Source organism: Lycium barbarum, chromosome 5 (genome assembly GCF_019175385.1).
Source record: "Lycium barbarum isolate Lr01 chromosome 5, ASM1917538v2, whole genome shotgun sequence".
Lineage (NCBI taxonomy): Eukaryota > Viridiplantae > Streptophyta > Magnoliopsida > Solanales > Solanaceae > Lycium > Lycium barbarum.
The window spans coordinates 835,116-855,427 of NC_083341.1; the positions used below are offsets into that span (position 1 = coordinate 835,116).

A 20,312-nucleotide genomic window follows, 5' to 3' on the forward strand; every position below is an offset into this window, starting at 1 on the left:
GTGGAGGATGTTGTCTTTTCCTTTGCCTACTCATTTTTTGCATCTAATATTTTTTTCTTATGTTCTTTCTTTACAGACCTCTATAATTAATGTATGTTGGCATTGTAGTAATTTTTTATTGAAATCTTTTCTTGTCCTTTATTTTCTCCAGTTTATATTATATTGTTTTTTTGGTTTTTATATTTAATTCGAGTAAATATTTTTTATATAATCAAGAAGGTTTTATAACTTTTTTATTATTGTGAGGAAATTTATGTATTATTTTATGCGGGGTTTAGTTATTCATGTATTAGTTATTCAACCTATATATCTTGTATAAATAATATATAAGTTCTCTTATAACTTATACATGTATTAGTTATATGAATTTCTATATTGCAAATTAAACACTGTATTAAATTTATACATGAATAACTACCTCTTAACCAACTACCAAGCGTGGTATTACTTATGCAATATTTAATACCTGCATAATTCACGTGGTCTTAAACTAAAGATATGTGAAATGTACCAAAAATGTTCTTTAATTTGTGGTTTTAAACATGTCACGTGGAAAGTTTGAACTAAAGAGTTGCCAAAAAAGGAATTAGACATTCTTTTTTAAACGGACAAAAAAGGAAAACAAGACAAAACAAATTGAAACAGAGGGAGCATTGAATATCTATACGAAAAGTATTATAAATTGTAATTTTAACTTAGAATTAATATTTTTAAGTATAATATATATATATATATATATATATATATATATATATATATATATATTTCTACTATATTAGAAGCACCGGATGGTGCACTTTTTCGTCGTCTATTTGTGGGCCCAAAAAATTGTGGGCCCACATATTAAACACAAACCAACTAATATTAAAAAAAAAAAAAAAAAGTGGAACCCACCATCTCCAAATTTACGGAGAAAAAAAAGTGGACTCCATATTAACAAAATCAAGCAATATAAAAAAAAAGTGAATCCCATATTAAAAAAGCAAACAATGTCAAAAAAAAAAAAACGTGCAGACTTTGTATTCAAAGCAAACACTAATATAATAAAGTTTTAGATACGGAGCAACTATAATGTTATATTAATCGTGTTTTGAACATTAAAAAAAAAAGTAAAATAAGTGGAACCCACCATCTCCAAACTCAAGGGGAAAAAAAAAGTGAACCCCATATTAACAAAATCAAGTGATATAAAAAAAAGTGAATCCCATATTAAAAAAACAAACAATGTCAAAAAAAAAAAAACGTGCAGACTTTGTATTCGTAGCAAACACTAATATAATAAAGTTTTAGATACGGAGCACAAACTACAATGTTATATTAATCGTGTTTTGAACATAATATATAGTGTATATATATAATCACTATTCAAAGACAACTACATACACATAGATGCACTATAATCTAAAGTGTTGGACCCGTGCGCAGCACGGGCCTAGGCCATCTAGTATATATATATATACGAAGAACTAAATTGATTCTTGAGATTCATTTAATGAATTTAGTTTTTTTCTCTCCTTAGTTTAGTCTAAAACTAAGTTTAAATGGCCACATTTAACTAGCATAAACTCTTGCCACATGAAATATTATAAGTGAAATTTAAACTTAATAAATATTAAAAAAATTCTAATTGTATATGTAAATACAGAAACTATTGATAAAAATGCTATTATTTTGTTTCGCCGAGCTGTAATTATTTTACATAATTTAAAACATGTTATTTTACAGAATGTTGAGTCGATTGTGTCCCTTTGGTATTTAATAATTTTTCTGCCAGACTTTCTTCCCTATAAATAGTTTTTTGTTTAAAAATTATCTAATTAGGTGACTAGAAAACTTTAATAATAACGAATACTTTTTAAATAAAATATTAGTATTTTTATCTATTAGGTTTGGACCCGAGCTTAACACGGACCTCACGTAACTAGTATACTCTAGAAAGTCTTTCTTTTTCATGACAGAAAAGTCTTCTCTGGGCTAAGTATCTATAACTCATATTTTCATTTGAACAAAGAAAATAATAAGAAAAAAGAAATAAAGTAAATGGTCCACTCCCTCACAATTGTCAATAAACATGATTTTTTCATTGAATATGACTAATGAGTTACAGAGTTGGCCACTTCCGACTAATTCCCCTTTTGACTTGTCAGTGTGGCATGTAAGAAAATGACCACGAAACAACGCATAATTCATGTAAAATAACAGGTGCCTACTTTCTTCTTTATATAAAAAGATGGATAAAAGTACATTACCACATGGATTTAAATGTTACTCCATTATCGATCAAATGTCACTTTTGGTTCTTTGAGGTTTGGCTGTATTATTCCCTAACTACGTTGACCAAAATTCAGAATTCAATTCCATAATAATATGCTTGTAACTCAATTGTTGAACAATCTTGATCGCTTCAAGGACTGTTAAAGTTCGTACCTTACATGATTGATACTTGTCACATGAATTTCAAATATGCAAAACGAATCCTACATTTCTTTTGATCCGCTTGTTTCGTATTCCTACTATTATAAGGTTTTTTTTTTTTTTTTTTAAAATTATTATTATTACTACTACTACTACAAGAAGAAGAAGAAGATATCTAGTGTAATATCACGAATGATGTATGGAGAGGGTTGTGGATACGCAATCTTACCCCTATCTTGTGAAGATAGAGAAGTTATTTCCGATAGACCTTCAGCTCAAGTAAAGCATATCAAAATCAGTACGAAAAAGAAATACAATAGTAATGAAACCATATACAAAATAATAATAAAAAAAGGAACAGTAGCAACAACAACTAGTACAATAATCAAAATAAAGAAAATAACATGTGATAGTAAAATCAACGAACAAGATAAAAGGAGAGTGCTGACAATAATATCGATAAGTAAAAACTCGCAGGATGAGGAAAGAAATTGTGGACTCTCATATTCTGAACAAAGCAAGACAAATTCTCACCTAAAGGAACTCAAGTCCGAATGGGTTTCCATGCTCGACTAGCTACTAAGCTTTTATCCTAAATCATTATTTGGGGTCATATTCCCAATAACTTGTGGACGTGTTTATTAGTAAATTTGTGTTCAAAACTAGTAAACCAAAAACATGATTTAATTTGAAAAACGTAAAATGCGTAAAACTGAAAATATCCGAGTCCACAGACTTCACTGTGTGCCCTTAAAGAATTTAATCCCCTCACTATACCTGAGGTTATGGATTACTTCCTCCCAGGATAAAGCAATATCTATTGATGGCGTAGCAGTACCTCAAATCCTATCAACTTCGTTGAACGCAAATTCAACAATAAATCACATTGACTCTACTATAATTTTGTTTTGAAAACTAATGCAGAGAACAATTTCAAAGGAAAAGAATTTAGTTTTTTTTTTTTTTTTTTGGTGTTTGAAATCTGAGGTAAAGCCTTTGAATTTATAGACAATGAAAGGGTGAGATGAAAATGTGCAATCCAAAAAGTGCTTTTTGAATGCAGTTCAAAAGCTACCTTTTCTCATTTCCTATTTACACCTTAAAATCCCAATACTGGTTAAGTTTTGTCTAATCACCTCCACCTCCAGTATTATTATTACTATTATTATTATTATTATTTGGACCCCATTTTCAACAAAAGTAGGAGCAAGCAACTGTGAACCCTCATATTTGAAACAAAGCAAGACAAATTCTCACAAACTCAAGTATGAATGGGTTTTCACGCTCGACTACCTATTAATCTTCTATTCTAATTTATTATTTGGGGTTATATCTCTAATAACCTGCAGATGTGTTAATTCTTGTCTACTCACCTCTCAAGTATTACTATTACTCCCTCCGTCCTAAAAAGATTGTCCTTTTTTTACTAGACACAAAGTATAAGAAATAAAAGAAGATTTTTGAAACATGTGGTCCAAAACAAGCCTTAGATATTTGTGTAGCTGTAAATCACCTCATAAAGTTAAATTATTTTTAAATATAAAAATGAAACAATCTTTTTGAGACAGACTAAAAAAGAAAAGAAAACAATATTTTTGAGAGAGGAAGTATTATTTGGACTCATTTTCAACAAAAGTAGGAGTAAGGTGAGTTAGTTATATTCTCCAAGTCAAAAAAAGCCCGCGTAGAGACATATTCTTATTTGGCGTGTGTAGTCAACACGCCGTCGTTTTGCTCTTTCTCTCTTCACCTACGCATAAACTACTCCGTCTTCATTTGATTCTTTTCTTCATCTCATTTCTCTCTTTATTAACAAAATTAATTTCTTTTAGTTTTCATAATACTATTTTTCTCTTAAGGTATGTTCTTTTTTCAGAATTTACTGCTGTTATTTCAATATAGTATCAACATTTGAATAGTTTGGTAGTTTCAATATTTTGATTTGAGTTGTTGATAGATTTTGACAAGTGGGTATTTGCTTTTTTTGTTTTTTATTAATGGGTTTTTCTTAAAAGATTAATCTTTGATGTTGGAAAAAAAAAAGAAAAGAAGGGGTCCAAATGTATCAACATTTGAATTGTTTGGGTAGTTTCAGTTGTTTTTGTTTGATTTAATTTGTTGGTTAATTTGACAAGTGGGTATTTGTTCTTATTGTTTTTTTTATTAATGGGTTTTGCTTAAAAGATTAATCTTTGATGTTGGAAAAAAAAAAGACTGATATAGAATTGCTTGGGTGATTACAATTTTTTTTTTTTTTTTTTAAATTTAAGTTGTTGGTTGAATTTGACACCTAGGTATTGATTTTTTTATTTTTTTATTGATGGGTTTTGCTTAAAAAATAAATCTTTGATGTTGGACAAAAAAAGACTGATATAGAATTGCTTGGGTGATTACAATTTTTTTTTTTAAAAAAAAATTTAAGTTGTTGGTTAATTTGACAAGTGGGTATTTGTTCTTATTGTTTTTTTATTAATGGGTTTTGCTTAAAAGATTAATCTTTGATGTTGGAAAAAAAAAAAGACTGATATAGAATTGCTTGGGTGATTACAATTTTTTTTTTTTTAAATTTAAGTTGTTGGTTGAATTTGACACCTAGGTATTGATTTTTTTATTTTTTTATTGATGGGGTTTGCTTAAAAAATAAATCTTTGATGTTGGAAAAAAAAAGACTGATATAGAATTGCTTGGGTGATTACAATTTTTTTTTTTTTTTTAAATTTAAGTTGTTGGTTGAATTTGACAAGTGGGTATTTGTTCTTATTGTTTTTTTATTAATGGGTTTTGCTTAAAAGATTAATCTTTGATGTTGGAAAAAAAAAAAAAGACTGATATAGAATTGCTTGGGTGATTACAATTTTTTTTTTTTTAAATTTAAGTTGTTGGTTGAATTTGACACCTAGGTATTGATTTTTTTATTTTTTTATTGATGGGTTTTGCTTAAAAAATAAATCTTTAATATGATAGTTGAGCAAAATGGATATAGAGGATTTATGTAGCTAACTCCAACTAGTTTGGAATTGATTTTGTAGGTGTTATTTTGATAATTTTTGTCTTAGAGGTATGTTTGCTTTCTAATTCACTGTTGTTTATTTCAATATGTATCAACATTTGAATTGTTTGGGTTGTTTCAATATTTTTTTTTTTTTTTTTTTTTTTTTTTAGTTGTTGATCGAATTTGACAGTTGGGTTTTTGTTCTTTTTGTTTTTTATTAAAGGGTTTTGCTTAAAAGATAAATCTTTGATAATGGAATTAAACGGGTCCAAATGGATATAGAGGATTTATATAGCTAGCTCCAACTTGTTTGGTTTGATTTTGTAGTTGTTATTTTGTTATATTGCAAATGGTTTTTGTGTTTGAGCTGAACTTTGATCTCCACTGATGTATGGATTGTATATGGAGTGTTATATTTCAATCCGCAAATCGCTTGCTTTTCTCTTTTTGTGCTAGTTACTTATTAGCTATTTCGTTTGGGTTATTAACCCTCGCTATATTTATCTTCTGAGTTTATCTTACAAGATGTCCTAACCATCCTTCTTTCCAGTTCAGCTTGTACTTTTTGTTATCAGTTTGGCTGTAGAAAAATCCCTAAACTGTGCTCTTCTATAATTTGGATATTAGATTATGTTTTGTATATGGTTTTAGTTGTGTCCTGTATCTTTTATGGATTCTTTTCTGGACTTCCTTAATGCTTGATGTTATCGAAAGAGCATGGTTTGTGATTATTTGTCCTCAATTCTTGCTTTGGTAATTGTTTCTTGAAGCTTTTGTTGCTCACAATTTCTTTTGATTTTTGTGTAGGTCATCTTTCTTCCAATAAAATGGAGTTTTTCTCCGGGAATACAAGCAATGACTCTTCAGGTTTCCAGCAAGACATTACTAGGAGCCCGTTTGGATTGGCTTATAAGTTAGCTTATAAGCTGTTTTCAGCTTTTTTGAGTGTTTGGCTGGCCAGCTTAAAGTCATTTTATGCTTAAAATAAGCTCAAAAAAATAATTGGACCCATTTGACTTAGTTTATCTAAAGCAGCTTATAAGCTGAAAACAGCTTATAAGCCAAAAAAAATAAGTTGGACTACCCCAACTTATTTTTTTCAGCTTATAAGCTGCAAACAGCTTTAAGCTGTAAGCCAATCCAAACGGGCTCTAGGTGCCCATTTTTGACGAATATCAATGAGCCGACAAATTTCTCTTTCTCAAGCTCCAGTGGTGTCCCCATTCCTGTAAGTTGTTAATTTTTCATTAATTTGCAGAAGAAATCTTTCTTTGAATCTTTGTAAAGTAATTTACATATTGATGAAACGATATTGTTAAGGCCTCTCATTTATAGCCTGTTTACCTAAAGCTTCTAGGAAGCCAAAAGTGCTTATTTTGTTGAGGTGTTTGGCATAATTGCTTTTGAGTAGTAGTAGAAGCTGTTTTTCAGAAGCTGAAAAAATAGTTTTTCCCCAGAAGTACTTTTAGAACATTGGTCACGTACAAATTTTTGATGAAAACATTGGTCAAGTACAAATTGTTGCTCTAATATTGGCAAAAATGTTTTTCAAATTGATTAGCTAAACACAAATTGCTATTTTCCAAAAGTATTTTTTCAAAAATCACTTCTGTCAAAAAGCACTTTTAAAAATACGCAGAGTTTGGAAGTTTGGCCAAATAGGCTATAAGTCTACCACCAATAGTTGGTTCCGTGACGATATCCTGGTCACACTAAAATTGAAGTCTTTCTCATTATTTCCTTGCACCTGAATCAGGTACGTGCAGGAAAAGGTCCTATCTTCGAGGATGGTCCTAACTTTGACATGGCATTCAGGCTTTTCCATGGGCAGAATGGTGCTGTCCCGCTTTCTGGGAGACTGTCCCTTACGAATGAGAAACAAGATTCTGAACATGCACCTCGCCAGTTCAACCCTTTGGCGGCAAAGGCTGCTACCATAAGTCTCTCAGCTTTTGGATTTGGAGGGCCGTTTGGTTTTGATTCGTTCTCTGAGAAGTGGAAGAATCAAAAGAAGAACTCTGAATCATCCAAAAGACAGGTTCAAGACCATTAATTTCCCTTTTTTATTTTGCATCTCCCAGATTTATCAATATGTCAAAATAGGCTGAATTAGGTTATAACTCTTGAATTATGACTTTGTCAAATGTCCATGTTCCAATGAAACACTCTATTTGACTTCTTGATCTAGCGTAAATTTCTAAGATTAGCAGTACGTCAAAATTGCTGAATTTCATTATAACTCTTGAAATATGATTGTTGGTGACTTAAGAAGCTTTTAATTTTGGGCAGAATAACCAAAATTCAATCTGATTGTGCTTGCTAACCAGCATTTTGCATACCTTAGTCGGCCTTTTGGCTAAGATCAAGTGTAGTATCTGTTCTTATCATTTATATTTTTGGATCTATCAGGGAGGAGATTCAGAACATGAAGCACAAAGCAATGAGTGGTTGCAAAATGGAAATTGTCCTATAGCGAAGTCATACCGTGCTGTGCGTACTGTCCTTCCTCTTGTAGCGAAGGCCTTTAAGCCTCCTCCTGGTGTGAAAATCAAGTGTCCCCCTGCTATAATTGCTGCCCGAGCAGCTCTATCACGGACCACCTTTGCGAAAAACTTGCGACCACAACCTCTGCCTGCAAAAGTATTAGTCATTGGTGTCTTGGGCATGGCAGCAAATATCCCTTTAGGCATATGGAGAGAACACACTGAAAAGTTTTCGCCATCATGGTTTGCAGCTGTACACGCTGCTGTGCCGTTCATAGCCATTCTGAGGAAGTCCGTGTTGATGCCTAAATCGGCTATGGCTTTTACCATTGCAGCGTCTATTCTTGGACAAGTGATAGGCTCTAGGGCAGAACGATATCGGCTCAAAGCAGTTGCAGCTAGGGATTTGGTTCTTATGAAAAACTTTACCCCCCGACACGATCATCAAGTCGTTGATGGAGCACTTAGAGGTGGACACTGCAGTGAGATTGTTGCTTCGAACAAGGTTCCTCTGCATGCCGGTTTCCTTTCACCAGCTAGTGTAGTTAGCTGATGCTTTAACATTTTTGATGTTGTATTGATTAACTTTGTGCAGGATGCCTGCATATATTCTTTGCATTTGTAGCTATGTTGCTTAGACTCTTTAAAAATGTCGTCAGGTGCGTGTCAGATCCTCCAAAAGTAGTGCATTTTTGGAGAATCCGATGCGGGCGCGATATCATTTTTGGAGAGTCCGAGCAATATAGACTTGTGATAGTCCATAGGCAATGTTCAGCAACTGAGAGAAAAGTGTTGAGGATGAGCATTATTCTTGTTTGGTGACAATTTGTATAATTATGAAGTAACAATGACATTTTGAGTGTGTTTCCTATGCCAAAATAAATGAAAATGATTTTATTCTTATGGTTTTAGTTTGAATATGAAAAAAATCTCTTAAGTATTTTAAATAACTTGATGTTCCTCTCAGTGGCTGAGCCAGGATTTCATACAAGGAGACTCAAAGAACTATTAGAGCTTCACACCTATGATTTCTGACCTATAGCACTTTTTGTAACCCTTTTACCAAACAACAACAATTACTAGACTAAGAATACACAAAGAGTCCATTTCATTAGAAATCTATTAGTACATGGAAGAGTTTTACAAGGTGTTTGGCTAATATATATGATAGTACAATTCAATTAGGTAAAATGCCTCTAGGGATAACAATGTCCCCAATGTTGTTGTGCCATGGATCAGCCAAGTGAGTTGCCAAGTTCTCCAATGGTCCTGTTCCTGGGTATGCTGATTGTTGTACACAAAAGCCCACAAATGCCAACAACGCAAGGCGACCTAACAACAAATAATCATCCATAAAAAGTGAGATTAAATACACGGAGAATAAGGAAGGTTACTTGCTGGAACAGGTAAAAAGAGGTTTGACCGTATAAGTAAAGTTTTGGTAACATTGTAAATCATTACAAACTTGCTTATTAAAATGGTTAAACTACACTAAAGTAAGAAATCAATACGTTGGCAGTATATATAAGTTAAATCCATAAAAAGAGAAATGTGAAATGCATAAGAGGAGTGAGTTAATGTTCTAACCATTTTTGATTTCCTTGACTTTGAGTTCTTCAAATTTCTTAGGGTCCTTCGAGTAGCCCAGTGGGTCAAAAGCTCCACCAGGGTACTTCTTCTTCTCTGGGTCCTTTTCCATACTCCTTTGGTGTTCTACAAAGGCTATGGCCAAAAATTCAATAACCAAAATAGTAGGAAGTGTGCCCCATGGAACAGGCTGGCCCAAATATGTAGCTTGTCCTCCAGGAACTGCGGCCCATTCTTGGGCCTTGACCCAATTGCCCAAGCCCAATGCCTCTGGAACTAGGATTCCTGGCTGCAAATTTGTTCATGAATAAAAGCTATGTTAGAGAATTCAAACCAATATATAATTTTATGTTAGAGAAATTGATTAATGTAATGTAAAGATCTCTTCTAAAATGTGTATATGTGTATATTTTTCTAACATTGTTTGTATATCTCTTCTAACATGTGATGTATGTCTTAGAATAATGTACTTGTTTACAGACTTACAGTGGTGAAACCAGGAATACCGCTAAAGGAGCTCAAGATTTAACGTAATTGTATAAAAAGGTCAGTTTTGACCGATATACACACTATATAATATTCAATATACACAATATAACTTTCCGACGAGAAGTGTTCTTCGCGACTGCCTAGTTGGCTTTTAAATGTCCACAATCTTAAAGGTAATGCAGAAAATTGTTCAAAAATAGTAGTACTACATGAACTGTGTAGATATTACAGCTTGATTTTTATTGGTTTCATCTTGTTTTCCTTGTAAAAAGAGTTTAACTTCTATATGCATCGAAGGTCACCAAAAGCATAATTACCGGGAATTCTCCATAAAATGGAATTAGGAACTCGTAAAATATGGAAAGTTACTAGCAACAAGAAGTTAATATACACTAATAACATAATATTTTATACTTTCAATCTATATAAGTTGAATCATTTCCTATATTAGCAGCTAAAAAAGGAGTATTAGAGAATAAGAAGCTTACAACAGCAAGCATAGCCCATCTGCAGTGAATAAGTTCAGACTCTTTGTATCTCTCCAAATTTGAAGGTACTTCTCCTAGACCAAGTGGATCAAATCCAAAGTCTCTGCATTTATATATTTAGAAATTAGAACATGCATAAAGAAATACATATTATAGTACTTTATAAAGGGGTGTGCAAATAGCTACGTGAACACTTTTTTTTAATCCAGAGAGAGTAATATTTTACTTCTAATAATATATAAGTCAAAGTAGGTTTTATACCTCGTGTCAGTCAAATATCGTCACATAAAATGAAACGAAAGAAGTATTGTACTATTTTAGTGATGAATTACCCGGGGGCTGAGCCGTCAAGGTAGGAGGGACGGGGTTGGCCGGGCATCCACTCGGCCGACATGGTGAGACGTGACGTGGCATTGGTAGCTCCGGTGGACACGGGCACCGCCACGGCAAATTTAGACTTGGAAGAAGAGAGGACAGAGGGGCAAACAGCTGCTATTCCACAGCTCATCAATGTATTTGAAGCCATCTCTTCTTCCTTATTTTTTTTTAATTAAAAGATGTTCAAAAGAATTTGGAGATGAATGAGTAGAGAAAATTAGAAAATGGATATGAGAATGAAAAATGATGGTATAATTGTGGAGAGTATAAGGAAGGAGTTTGAGATATAGGCAAATCTGAATGTAGATTGTTATTGGCTAAAGAGAATGGTTTCTGTTTTATGATTGGGCCACGTGGAAGAGGAAGTGGATATATGTGAAGGATATGTAATGGTGTTTTTGTGGCTGAGGTTGTCTTAGTTGGAGAAAATATCATATGTAGGGTCCCACAACGGGTTAGATTATTGCCTGAGTGGATAAATTGGTAGATAATAAATACATTGAATATCTAATAATAATGACGGAGTTCGTGTCAACTTATGTATACCTCGACTATTTTATTTGGTCATTGCTATCTTTCACCAACATTAATACGAGGTAATTCTTCCCAAAAAATTACTCTTTGTCAATGTTGTGATTTGAACTCTAGTCTCTCGTGATTGGGCATCAAACTAAATCACTTCAATATTCAGTGATTGAGCATCAAAATAAATCACTTCAATATTCAATATCCACTGGTTCAACTAATCTGAATATGCGACTCACAACCATTTATGCACTAGAGAGATCGTTTCTTGCGTCAAAGCTTGCCGTAGTTTCTACTCTTGCTAATAGTTAACACATTCATTCTTTGTTATTACGGGATCCTGAAGTACCCCTCTTTACCTAACTACTTTAAAAAAAAATTAGCTTAATCAATCCAAAGATTATCTATTTACAACGGAATGGCATACAAAGTTAACATTGCATCAACAATGAAAATGGAGAATAAGCTCGACCACTTGAACCTTCTCGAACTCATTCTTTTTATTACGGGGAAGGACTTCCTATTAGAAGTTCTTTTATTGCCAAGGCTTAAACCCGAAAACTTAGTTTAACGATGAAGAGATCACATTGGTAGCACCACATTTCTTGGTGTTAGAACGTCTAAAGTTAAGGATTTCCGAATGGAAAAACAATGGTTAATGCAGAATTAATAACTGTTAATACGAACTTAAGGCTATCTTTGGACACATTTAGACCTGCTAATTAACGTACTTACTCATAAACTCAATGGAAGTCAAATATTTTTATCTTAAGATCTGTGTAAAATAAATAGCAGCACAATTTGTTATTTATACATAACTACTATGTTTCATGGTCAAAATTCTTAAAAGATAATAGACTATGGTGCCAATGTAAATTTTATACATTGTGTTCCTAAGAAAAGGAATTTGTCCATTTTCCAGAGTCTCATAGGGCGTCGAAACGCATATAAAGTTTAATCACTCTTGTGTCCTAAAGCAAAAAAAAAATATCACTGTACAGTTGGGCAAACCTATACCCCGATAGCCCGTTAGTCATATAAATTCCAAACCGTCTACCGAACCGTTAATCTGATAACCGAAATCAGTGAACCAATAACAACTTTTTTGGTTCAGGACCTTCGAGCTATCGGTACAGTTCAATTTTGAACAGCCCTGGGGGTCATGCAACCAAGAAGATAAAGGTACAAGACAAATCACACGCTTGGCCAGCATTTTTCATACATCCATAAAAACTTTAATCCCACTAAAAAGGAAAAAAGAAAATTCTTGATGCAGAAATTTATCGATCTCTATCTTAGCTCGTCATTGCCAAAAAAAAAAAAAAAAAAAAAAAAAAAAAAAAAAAAAAAAAAGAAGAAGAAGTAGTAGTTTTCTTGGACGGTGTCTATCGTGCTAATCACGACGATATCACAAACTATCATGCATGGAACTCGACCCTATCTCAGTATTTTGACCAAACCAGATGCAGGACAATCAATTGCCTTGATCCAAAGAGTACAAGTATACAGATCTTTCTTGAGGATTTGATGTTCCCAGAATGTGTATCACCAATTTGCACCACCTTCTGAATCGCGGGGCTGGTAAAAGTCATTTGGTTTCACGATATTTACATCCTCGAATTCATTGTCATCTAAAAGCAGGAAATATGCACGGTTATAACGAGCAAAGATCAATCAAAATGCATATCATAAAGCCAAAAGTTAGAACATAGTAGTATAAAATCAAATGCAAATTTCAAAAGTTAAAAAGCTCTGGAAGAACATGAAGATCACAACCAAAAAGCTAAACGATTTTCACCTCAATCACCATAGCAACCAAGGTTTTCCTTTTAAAATGTCTTGTAATTTTGGACATGCAAGACTGCATGAGTACCTGCATCCCACTAAATTCAATAGCATTCAAGTATTTGACTAGATAAAAGTTCAAACGATTCCAGTACAAGATAGGATCAAGTCTAGATAGAAATTCAAATGGCGCATGTGACGCTCATGACGGAGGGCGGGCTGACAAGTTTCTGAAAAAAGGTGCGCGAATCCCAGATCGAAATGGGAGGAGGAAAGCGAAGAGCGTTATAAAGCATAACACATGCTCACATGGTATGCACGTTCTTGGGCTCGATGATGCTGTAGCCTAAGGGACAAATCCGTGCGACCTGTTGGGTCAAAATGGACAATACGTGTCATGGGCTTGGGCCGTGACAGTTCCGGTCCCAAGATAAGATCAAGTCCTAATGTAAACTATAGAGGTTTATACTTCTCTAGCCAATGAATACTTCATCAAAATGCATAATGCAGCTATTCTGAAATATGGATGAATGGGAATGTTGTAGGAGTGATTAAATGAGACAACATCTTTTTTTTTTCTTCTTTACACCAAGTGACACACAACAAGAAAAAGTGAACAAACAGAACAAACAAGAAGTTGGACTTATTGTTAAAGAGGCGGCAAAGGGCAAGAAAGAGGAGCCCTTTAGTGAAGGAAACCAAGATTATGCATCAGATGCCCTCCTCTTGGAAGACACAACACAATAATTCTCAGTGTCTCTGCCACGTAGTCATAGTACCAATAATAAGCCAATTTTCCTAGTGATGCATTTTTAGTCTAACCACATTCCTGGATCAATTATAGTAAAAAAAAATCACCCAAAATTCCAGTTAATCCAAATCAAATAAGCACATGCGCTATCATTTCCCATCAATACGAAAAAGATATGCAGCTATTCTGATTTTTCGCTCGACTCACTATTTTCCTTACTTAGACCTCAAGATCCAAGTAAAGAATGTGATGAAATGTAAATAGCTAGTACTCCCTCACTTCCACTTACACAGGTCTTATTTTCTTTTTACTATGTTGAAAATTCCTTTTTTTAATTTTGGATAATGATGAACAAAGAATTCACTTTAAATTAATGCGCCAAAAGCCATAACATATCAACTTAATGTGAAAGGAAGCTCTTCAATAGACTTTCTGCCTAACTAAGGACTTGTTTCTTACTCAACATATAAACTCCTTGAAGTCTAAAAGGAAGATTAAACTCCTTGAACTGATGCTACAAACATATTCATCACAACTCCAAAGCTTATGTAAGATGAGAAAGCACGGTAAAGTGTACTATTCCACTCAGCCATCACGAAGTAACAAGGGTAAACATACCCACTTGTCACACTTCTTTTCCAGCTCAGTCCAAATGAGCTATGCTCTTATTCTTTTATTCAGTTTATAACCATTTTCTCAATAATGTTGATTCAGGGATTCCCCTTCCTCAGTATTTCCATCTTCACTCTGGTTACACACAGTTGTCTCTAGTCAATCTCCACTCGTGTTTGTTGAATTAAAATATTTCACAACTTTTCCTTTCCTTGTGAAATTGCAGTTGCACCCTACGTATTAAACTCCTATGTCTTCATTTAACTTGTTTCAAGCTCTAGTCAGAAGTTGATATTTCTGTTTGTGCCCCAAACTAAGAATATATCAACAGTAGCATCCAAAATACGAGCTAAGTGGAGCTCAACTATTAACTGATGTTTTTAGATTTAATTTTCTCTCGGTAGTGCAATTGCTTTATTATCATCATTTCTTGATATTACACCTAAGTACTCATTTGCTTTCTTCATGATTGTCATGGATTTCCACACACTCTTATGGTATATCTTCCAAAATCTATACCTATCAGCTTTTGTGACTAATTTCCCTAGATTTCTCTAAGGTGATTCTTGAGTAAGGCTTTTCTAATCTAAATAAGAAATGGGTCAATGACTAGAAGATAAAGACAACCAATGATTACTTGTACGAAGGAAAAGGTGCATTCATCTTGAGCATTTCTTGCCAAGTGGTGATACTTTGTAGTAACATAAAATTACTTTGGGGCCTAAAGGGATGAAAGGCAGTCAAGAACAAAAAACGAAACAAAATTATCAGCTAATCAAATATAGAAATTTCCACTAAAACTGGGAAAAGACAAATGCAAAAGTGAAGAGAACCTTTTCTCAGAGTCAGCGCCACTACACAGTCATTTTCAACCTGAAAAGTGTTCAAAAACATTAAACAAAAAATCAAGCCATAAACTTAGATTAAATAAAGAAGTATGGGATTATTTGCTTGAGAAAAATATTTCAAGAGCCTCATGGACTTCTTTCTTGCTCTTAGTGTATACTCATATGACTTAAAAGTTAAAAGAGCTCCCTTCTTTTTATAAGGTAATAATTTTAGAATAGAGGGGAAAAAACTACCATACATAAGCACTATACTAAAAGTTAGAGAATCTGCAACATAATATAATTCTCTACGAACAACACCCAACCTTTTGAGAAAAGGTACCAAAAAAACGATCTTTTCCAGCGGAGGCAAAAAAGCACTAGTGATTTCGTCCCATCTGCCTAAACCTTGGTAGGTAGAGCTACCCAATACCGAAGTCGAGATATGTGCAAGCTGACCAAGACACTACCATCATCCAGAAAAGAAAGAAAACCCAATCTTTTTTACACACTAGAACTTCATTGGGTGCACCAAAAAGAAACTAAAAATTCTAAAATGTACGTAGTCATTTCACACCAACAGGTTGATCCCTTAAAAGAGCTTCCATATTACGTTTGTTGTTAATATGATGTTAAAAAGAGTGTTCAAAGTTAAAAAAAAAATTTCCTTTTAAAGAATGTCGACACCAGTGTTGGAACAACCCAAAAGGGAAAGTTGGACGGGTCACTGGCAATAGGAGTAGATCTGCTGATTACCCAAAATACTAGACGACAGGATAATTTTCTAGTTGTACCAATTTCTCATACGATATTTTGAAAAATGATGATGATAAAGATGGACAGTTTACTTTCTGATCAGCTAGGGACTTTGAGTCTTCCAGAACGTCTCCAGCTGGCATCAGGATTAATCGCTGATCATTAACAGGTTGATCAGTGAGGTTAAATAATTTCTCCTTTATTTGTAGAATTGTCTCGGTTGGGTCACATTGAATGAAGTAGGTGGTTTTATTACGCTTCACACGGATATACATTGCCTGCATAGACAAAAAGAAATTAAAGAACAAATCGGTTGACAAAATATAAATAATTTTCTCATTATGTGCTATTGAATTCAAATACACATAAATATATTATAATACCCAGTTGTGCTTCCATTAGTTTTTAGGTTTATATGCTATCATATAGATCCATGTAGTTCATTTTTATTGGTTGTATGCATGTTGTTTTGCATATTTTCATTGTTTTTGACTCTGATAAAACAAATAAACAGTCAACATATTAGTTGTCCTAACAGCGTACCTTCAAATAGAGTTCGGTTTTGTGAAGATTGAACAATATTAGCTTAATGCCTCAGTTATTCATTCTTTCCCCCTTCTTCTTCATGTATGTATTAACCTTGAATGAGTACAGATCCATTTAGAATATATGCATAATGTGCATGTACTTGGTAAGAACATGCACATACTGACACGTAAAAATCAAATTACGCCAAGAAGTTGTCAAGCATCCTAATACTAAATCATCTCTCTTAACCACTCAACCCAAGGCTTGCAAGTACTCCAACAATGATTGCTTCTTTGTTTATGCTGCAGTTATTTGTTTTTTCCTTTCTCAAATTCAGAAGGAATTGGAGTTCTCTGATGTTTCTTTAATCCAGAAAATTAAGGAATGAAAGATCCAGTTGACCTTGGCTAGCACTACCTAACTGGTCGGCTTCCATTTGTGCTTAACTCTAAGCTCAAAGATTCATCTCTTCATAATCTATTATGCTGAAATTCTACTAACACTTCTCAGCTAAAGTCCACCGTCAACCAAAAAAACAGATATCAATGTCAAGGAGCAAAGCTCATAAGAAACTGTCCCTCTATGAAAACCAGACAAGACAGAGGTTACAATTCACACAAACTCCTTGATCAAACAACCTCTTTGGCTAACAGAAAAGCATGCTAATGACCATCTTAGTCCACCAGAGTAACCACTAAAATTTGGAAACTAAATGCATCGGAGCAAATAATTTACCTAACAGTATCCAAATCAATGCCCGCTTATCCTTTATACTAGTAGTCGTACTATTACTCTTGTAGTTTCTTGTCCTTAGATTTCTGCTACTATTTGCTGTTTCTTGTACGTCGATCATCGTATTAATTCGCGGTTGTCACTACTCCTTTTGTGGTTGTTACTGCTCTATCATGCTTTTATAGTATTTTTCCATGGCCTATTCGTTTCCTTTATTTCTTTTTGTACTGCTTTGAATTGCTTGTCCTTATGTCGAGGGTCTACCGGAAACAGCCTCTCTACCTCCTAAGGTAAGGTAAGGTCTGCGTACACTCTACCCCTCCCTTGTCCCCACTTTGTGAGATTTCACTGGGTATGTTGTTGTTGTATCCAAATTAATGAGTATTTTGAGAGAAAGAATCTGTAAATACATAATAACGCAGTGCAATTGAGGGGAGCTTTTTGTCAGTCACAATATATCTAGAAGAAGACTTCTTATAAGTAAAATTCGATATCTATAAAGCTCATGGCAATACAATGTTAAATTGCAAGGTTCAAACGAAAATCATATGAACAACTTATCCACATAGTACAATACTACAATCAATCAACTACCTCATTGGCTCACTCCCAAACTAGTTGGGGTCTGCCATCCTAGGGGTGGATGTACAATATCAGCTACTGGTCAGCTGAACACGGTAGTTTTGGCTCAAACCTTGTAAATGATTAAGAAATCTACTCCTACTATATATGTGCTAATATTAAATTTCGAACCCAGTAACTCAAATGGTTTGGTAGGTTCAACAGTATCTAAACTACTAAAGTTCAAATCCTGGATCCGCCTCTGGATATCATCCCAGTACAACCCTCCTCCAGTAGTTGTGCTTTGTCAAACTCAACTAAACAGAGTTTCAATCCACATAATTAAAAGAAATTAATTATACAAGGGAAAAGAAGTAGACCCAAATCAACTAGATATATGCTATCAAAATGGAGATAAAATTGACACTGAATCCTCCGAATTTGGTAACCTCAACTCCAATAACAGCTACTTATGATTTTTTTTTTCGGTTTACACCCAAAATCTTAAGTTTTTTATCGCACTAATCCATTGTCACAAATAATTCACGGGAGAAAATTAAGTTCCCCAAACCCCACGTGAGCATTTCAAGAATTATACAGAGAAAACAAATCCATTGACACAATTACACAAACATTTCATGGGAGGAAATTAAGCAGCCGTTTGGCCATGAAATTTTCACTTTTTTCCGGAGTTGAATTCTGGAAATCACGTTCAGCCATAAAATTCCGGAATTTGAAAAACACCAAAAAGTTGTTTTCTTTTCACCCTTTTCACTCCAAATCACTCACAAAAACTAAAAAAACAACACCAATTATGAATACAACTCCAATTTCCAAATACCATTTTTCACTTTAAAAACAAAACTACTTTTTTCAAATTTCACAAACTTCATGGCCAAACACTCCCTAAGCCAAAAAAAAAAAAAAAAAACATGTGAGCATTTCCAGGAATTATAAAGAGAAAATAAGTAGACCCAAATCAACTATATATATATGAACGGAAAAATGGAGATAAAATTATAGCATATACCTTTACTGAGAAAAATACACACACACACACACAGATCAAAATTGATAAAGAAAATCCAAGAATAAAAAATTGAAACAATCAAAGAGGGAATTATACAAAGAAAAAAAAAGTATACCCAAATCAACTAGATATATAAAGCAGCAAAATGGAGATAAAATCATGGCATATATCTATACTGAAACACACACACACAGAGATCATAATATATATATATAAAAAAAAAATCAAGAATGCAAAATGGGGATAACAAAAAATTGAAACAATTAAAAGTGAAATTAAAGAACAAACCATGGTGTTTATTGTCGGTGATTATTATTCTTGTTGTAGTCAAAAAAATGATGATCTTTGCCAGTTGTGTTCTTGATGAAGCTATTGTCAGGTTTTTAAGTGGCAAAGTTAAGGCCTTAAATGGGAATTTAGCCCTTTAAGATTGAGAATATATCAATTTGACCCTCATATTTATGACTAAATGAAACTTGCAGTATTTAAATTTTTATGCTAAACTTTGTCCTTATTGTTTTGCACCTAATATTAAATTCTTTTTATTTTTCTTTAACATAAATTTCAAGCACTTTTACTAGACAAAATGAAAAACTTTTGTCCCTAGGAATTTTTTTTTTTTTTAAATGTCGGTGGTGTTAGGATCAGTTTACACGTACCTCGATTATTTCATCAGGTATATGTTATCTCTTACCATCACAAGTATCGAGTAACTTTGTCTCACGAAGACTTAAGGGACCGTTTGGTTACAGGGATTAGGGGGTCATGCCAGTATAAGTTTTGGGATTAAATTTGTCATAGTATTTTAAATGTGTGATTTAGCTAAAATCAAGAAAGAATTTATATCAGAATCTTGAGATTATCTATGTTATATAGAAGTTGGATTATAATCCCCTGATCATATTGGGATAGCCTTCGTTTTTAACCAAATGACGTGGATTCAACATCAATTCGAAAGGTTGTTTTATTCAGGAATTTTTGAATGCTTATTTTTCCGAAGTATTTGTCGATTAATACGCCCTTCCCCGTCTGCCTGGGTATTCCCCATAAATCTTCTTTGTCTGAATCTCGTTATTCACTTTCAAGGCTATGCCATTTTAAGATACTGCTAAGTGGATGGGAATGTCGGGTTTTTTGAGTGGCAAAGTAAAGGCGTTAAATGGGAATTTAGCCCTATAAGATTGAGAATATATCAATTTGACCTTGGCATTTATGAGTAATGCACGATTATGGCCCTTTAAGATTGAGATTATATCATTGTTTTGCACCCAATACTTAAAATTCTTTTTTATTTTCTTGACATAAACTTCAAACACCCTTACTTGACAAAATGAGAAACTTATGTGAACCTATTTTATGTACTAAAAGGAATA

At 33.4% G+C, this 20,312-nt stretch overlaps 3 protein-coding genes and 1 pseudogene across 5 annotated transcripts; 2 read left to right on the forward strand and 2 right to left on the reverse strand.

The window, feature by feature from the left end:
* Positions 1-4,070: 4,070 nt before the first annotated feature.
* Positions 4,071-8,793, forward strand: LOC132640024 (uncharacterized). Of its 2 annotated transcripts, XM_060356432.1 has the most exons (6): positions 4,071-4,274; positions 5,445-5,473; positions 6,215-6,292; positions 6,559-6,635; positions 7,164-7,445; positions 7,817-8,793. In XM_060356432.1, the coding sequence occupies exons 3-6, from the start codon at positions 6,235-6,237 to the stop codon at positions 8,441-8,443; spliced, it is 1,044 nt and encodes a 347-aa protein (XP_060212415.1). In that variant the 5' UTR covers positions 4,071-4,274; positions 5,445-5,473; positions 6,215-6,234; the 3' UTR covers positions 8,444-8,793. The 2 variants fall into 2 exon arrangements, with proteins under 2 accessions (XP_060212415.1, XP_060212414.1); XM_060356431.1 differs by lacking the exon at positions 5,445-5,473 and having other exon boundaries at positions 4,113-4,274.
* LOC132642944 (U2 spliceosomal RNA) lies at positions 7,743-7,849 on the forward strand (annotated as a pseudogene).
* A 188-nt stretch (positions 8,794-8,981) lies between the features above and the next one.
* Positions 8,982-11,084, reverse strand: LOC132640025 (chlorophyll a-b binding protein 6A, chloroplastic-like). Its single transcript, XM_060356433.1, has 4 exons — positions 10,787-11,084; positions 10,455-10,557; positions 9,478-9,766; positions 8,982-9,222 (listed from the first exon to the last, which is right to left on the reverse strand). Exons 1-4 carry the CDS (start codon positions 10,978-10,980, stop codon positions 9,068-9,070), a joined length of 741 nt encoding a protein of 246 aa, XP_060212416.1. The 5' UTR covers positions 10,981-11,084; the 3' UTR covers positions 8,982-9,067.
* A 1,456-nt stretch (positions 11,085-12,540) lies between these two features.
* On the reverse strand, positions 12,541-19,373 carry LOC132640026 (uncharacterized). Of its 2 annotated transcripts, XM_060356435.1 has the most exons (5): positions 19,228-19,323; positions 16,632-16,727; positions 16,181-16,366; positions 15,339-15,378; positions 12,541-12,988 (listed from the first exon to the last, which is right to left on the reverse strand). In XM_060356435.1, exons 3-5 carry the CDS (start codon positions 16,361-16,363, stop codon positions 12,903-12,905), a joined length of 309 nt encoding a protein of 102 aa, XP_060212418.1. In that variant the 5' UTR covers positions 16,364-16,366; positions 16,632-16,727; positions 19,228-19,323; the 3' UTR covers positions 12,541-12,902. The 2 variants fall into 2 exon arrangements, with proteins under 2 accessions (XP_060212418.1, XP_060212417.1); XM_060356434.1 differs by lacking the exon at positions 16,632-16,727 and having other exon boundaries at positions 19,228-19,373.
* Positions 19,374-20,312: the final 939 nt, after the last annotated feature.

Excerpts from the sequence above, each read along its gene's own strand:
- LOC132640024 (XM_060356432.1), top strand. The coding sequence starts at position 6,235 with ATGGAGTTTTTCTCCGGGAATACAAGCAATGACTCTTCAGGTTTCCAG. Across the intron at positions 6,293-6,558 it reads AGGTTTCCAGCAAGACATTA|CTAGGTGCCCATTTTTGACG; the intron begins CTAGGAGCCCGT and ends TCCAAACGGGCT. Across the intron at positions 6,636-7,163 it reads CCAGTGGTGTCCCCATTCCT|GTACGTGCAGGAAAAGGTCC; the intron begins GTAAGTTGTTAA and ends CACCTGAATCAG.
- LOC132640025 (XM_060356433.1), bottom strand. The coding sequence starts at position 10,980 with ATGGCTTCAAATACATTGATGAGCTGTGGAATAGCAGCTGTTTGCCCC. Across the intron at positions 10,558-10,786 it reads CTTGACGGCTCAGCCCCCGG|AGACTTTGGATTTGATCCAC; the intron begins GTAATTCATCAC and ends ATATAAATGCAG. Across the intron at positions 9,223-9,477 it reads AGTCAAGGAAATCAAAAATG|GTCGCCTTGCGTTGTTGGCA; the intron begins GTTAGAACATTA and ends ATTTGTTGTTAG.
- LOC132640026 (XM_060356434.1), bottom strand. Across the intron at positions 15,379-16,180 it reads AGTCCCTAGCTGATCAGAAA|GTTGAAAATGACTGTGTAGT; the intron begins GTAAACTGTCCA and ends AACACTTTTCAG. Across the intron at positions 12,989-15,338 it reads GGCGCTGACTCTGAGAAAAG|ATGACAATGAATTCGAGGAT; the intron begins GTTCTCTTCACT and ends TCCTGCTTTTAG.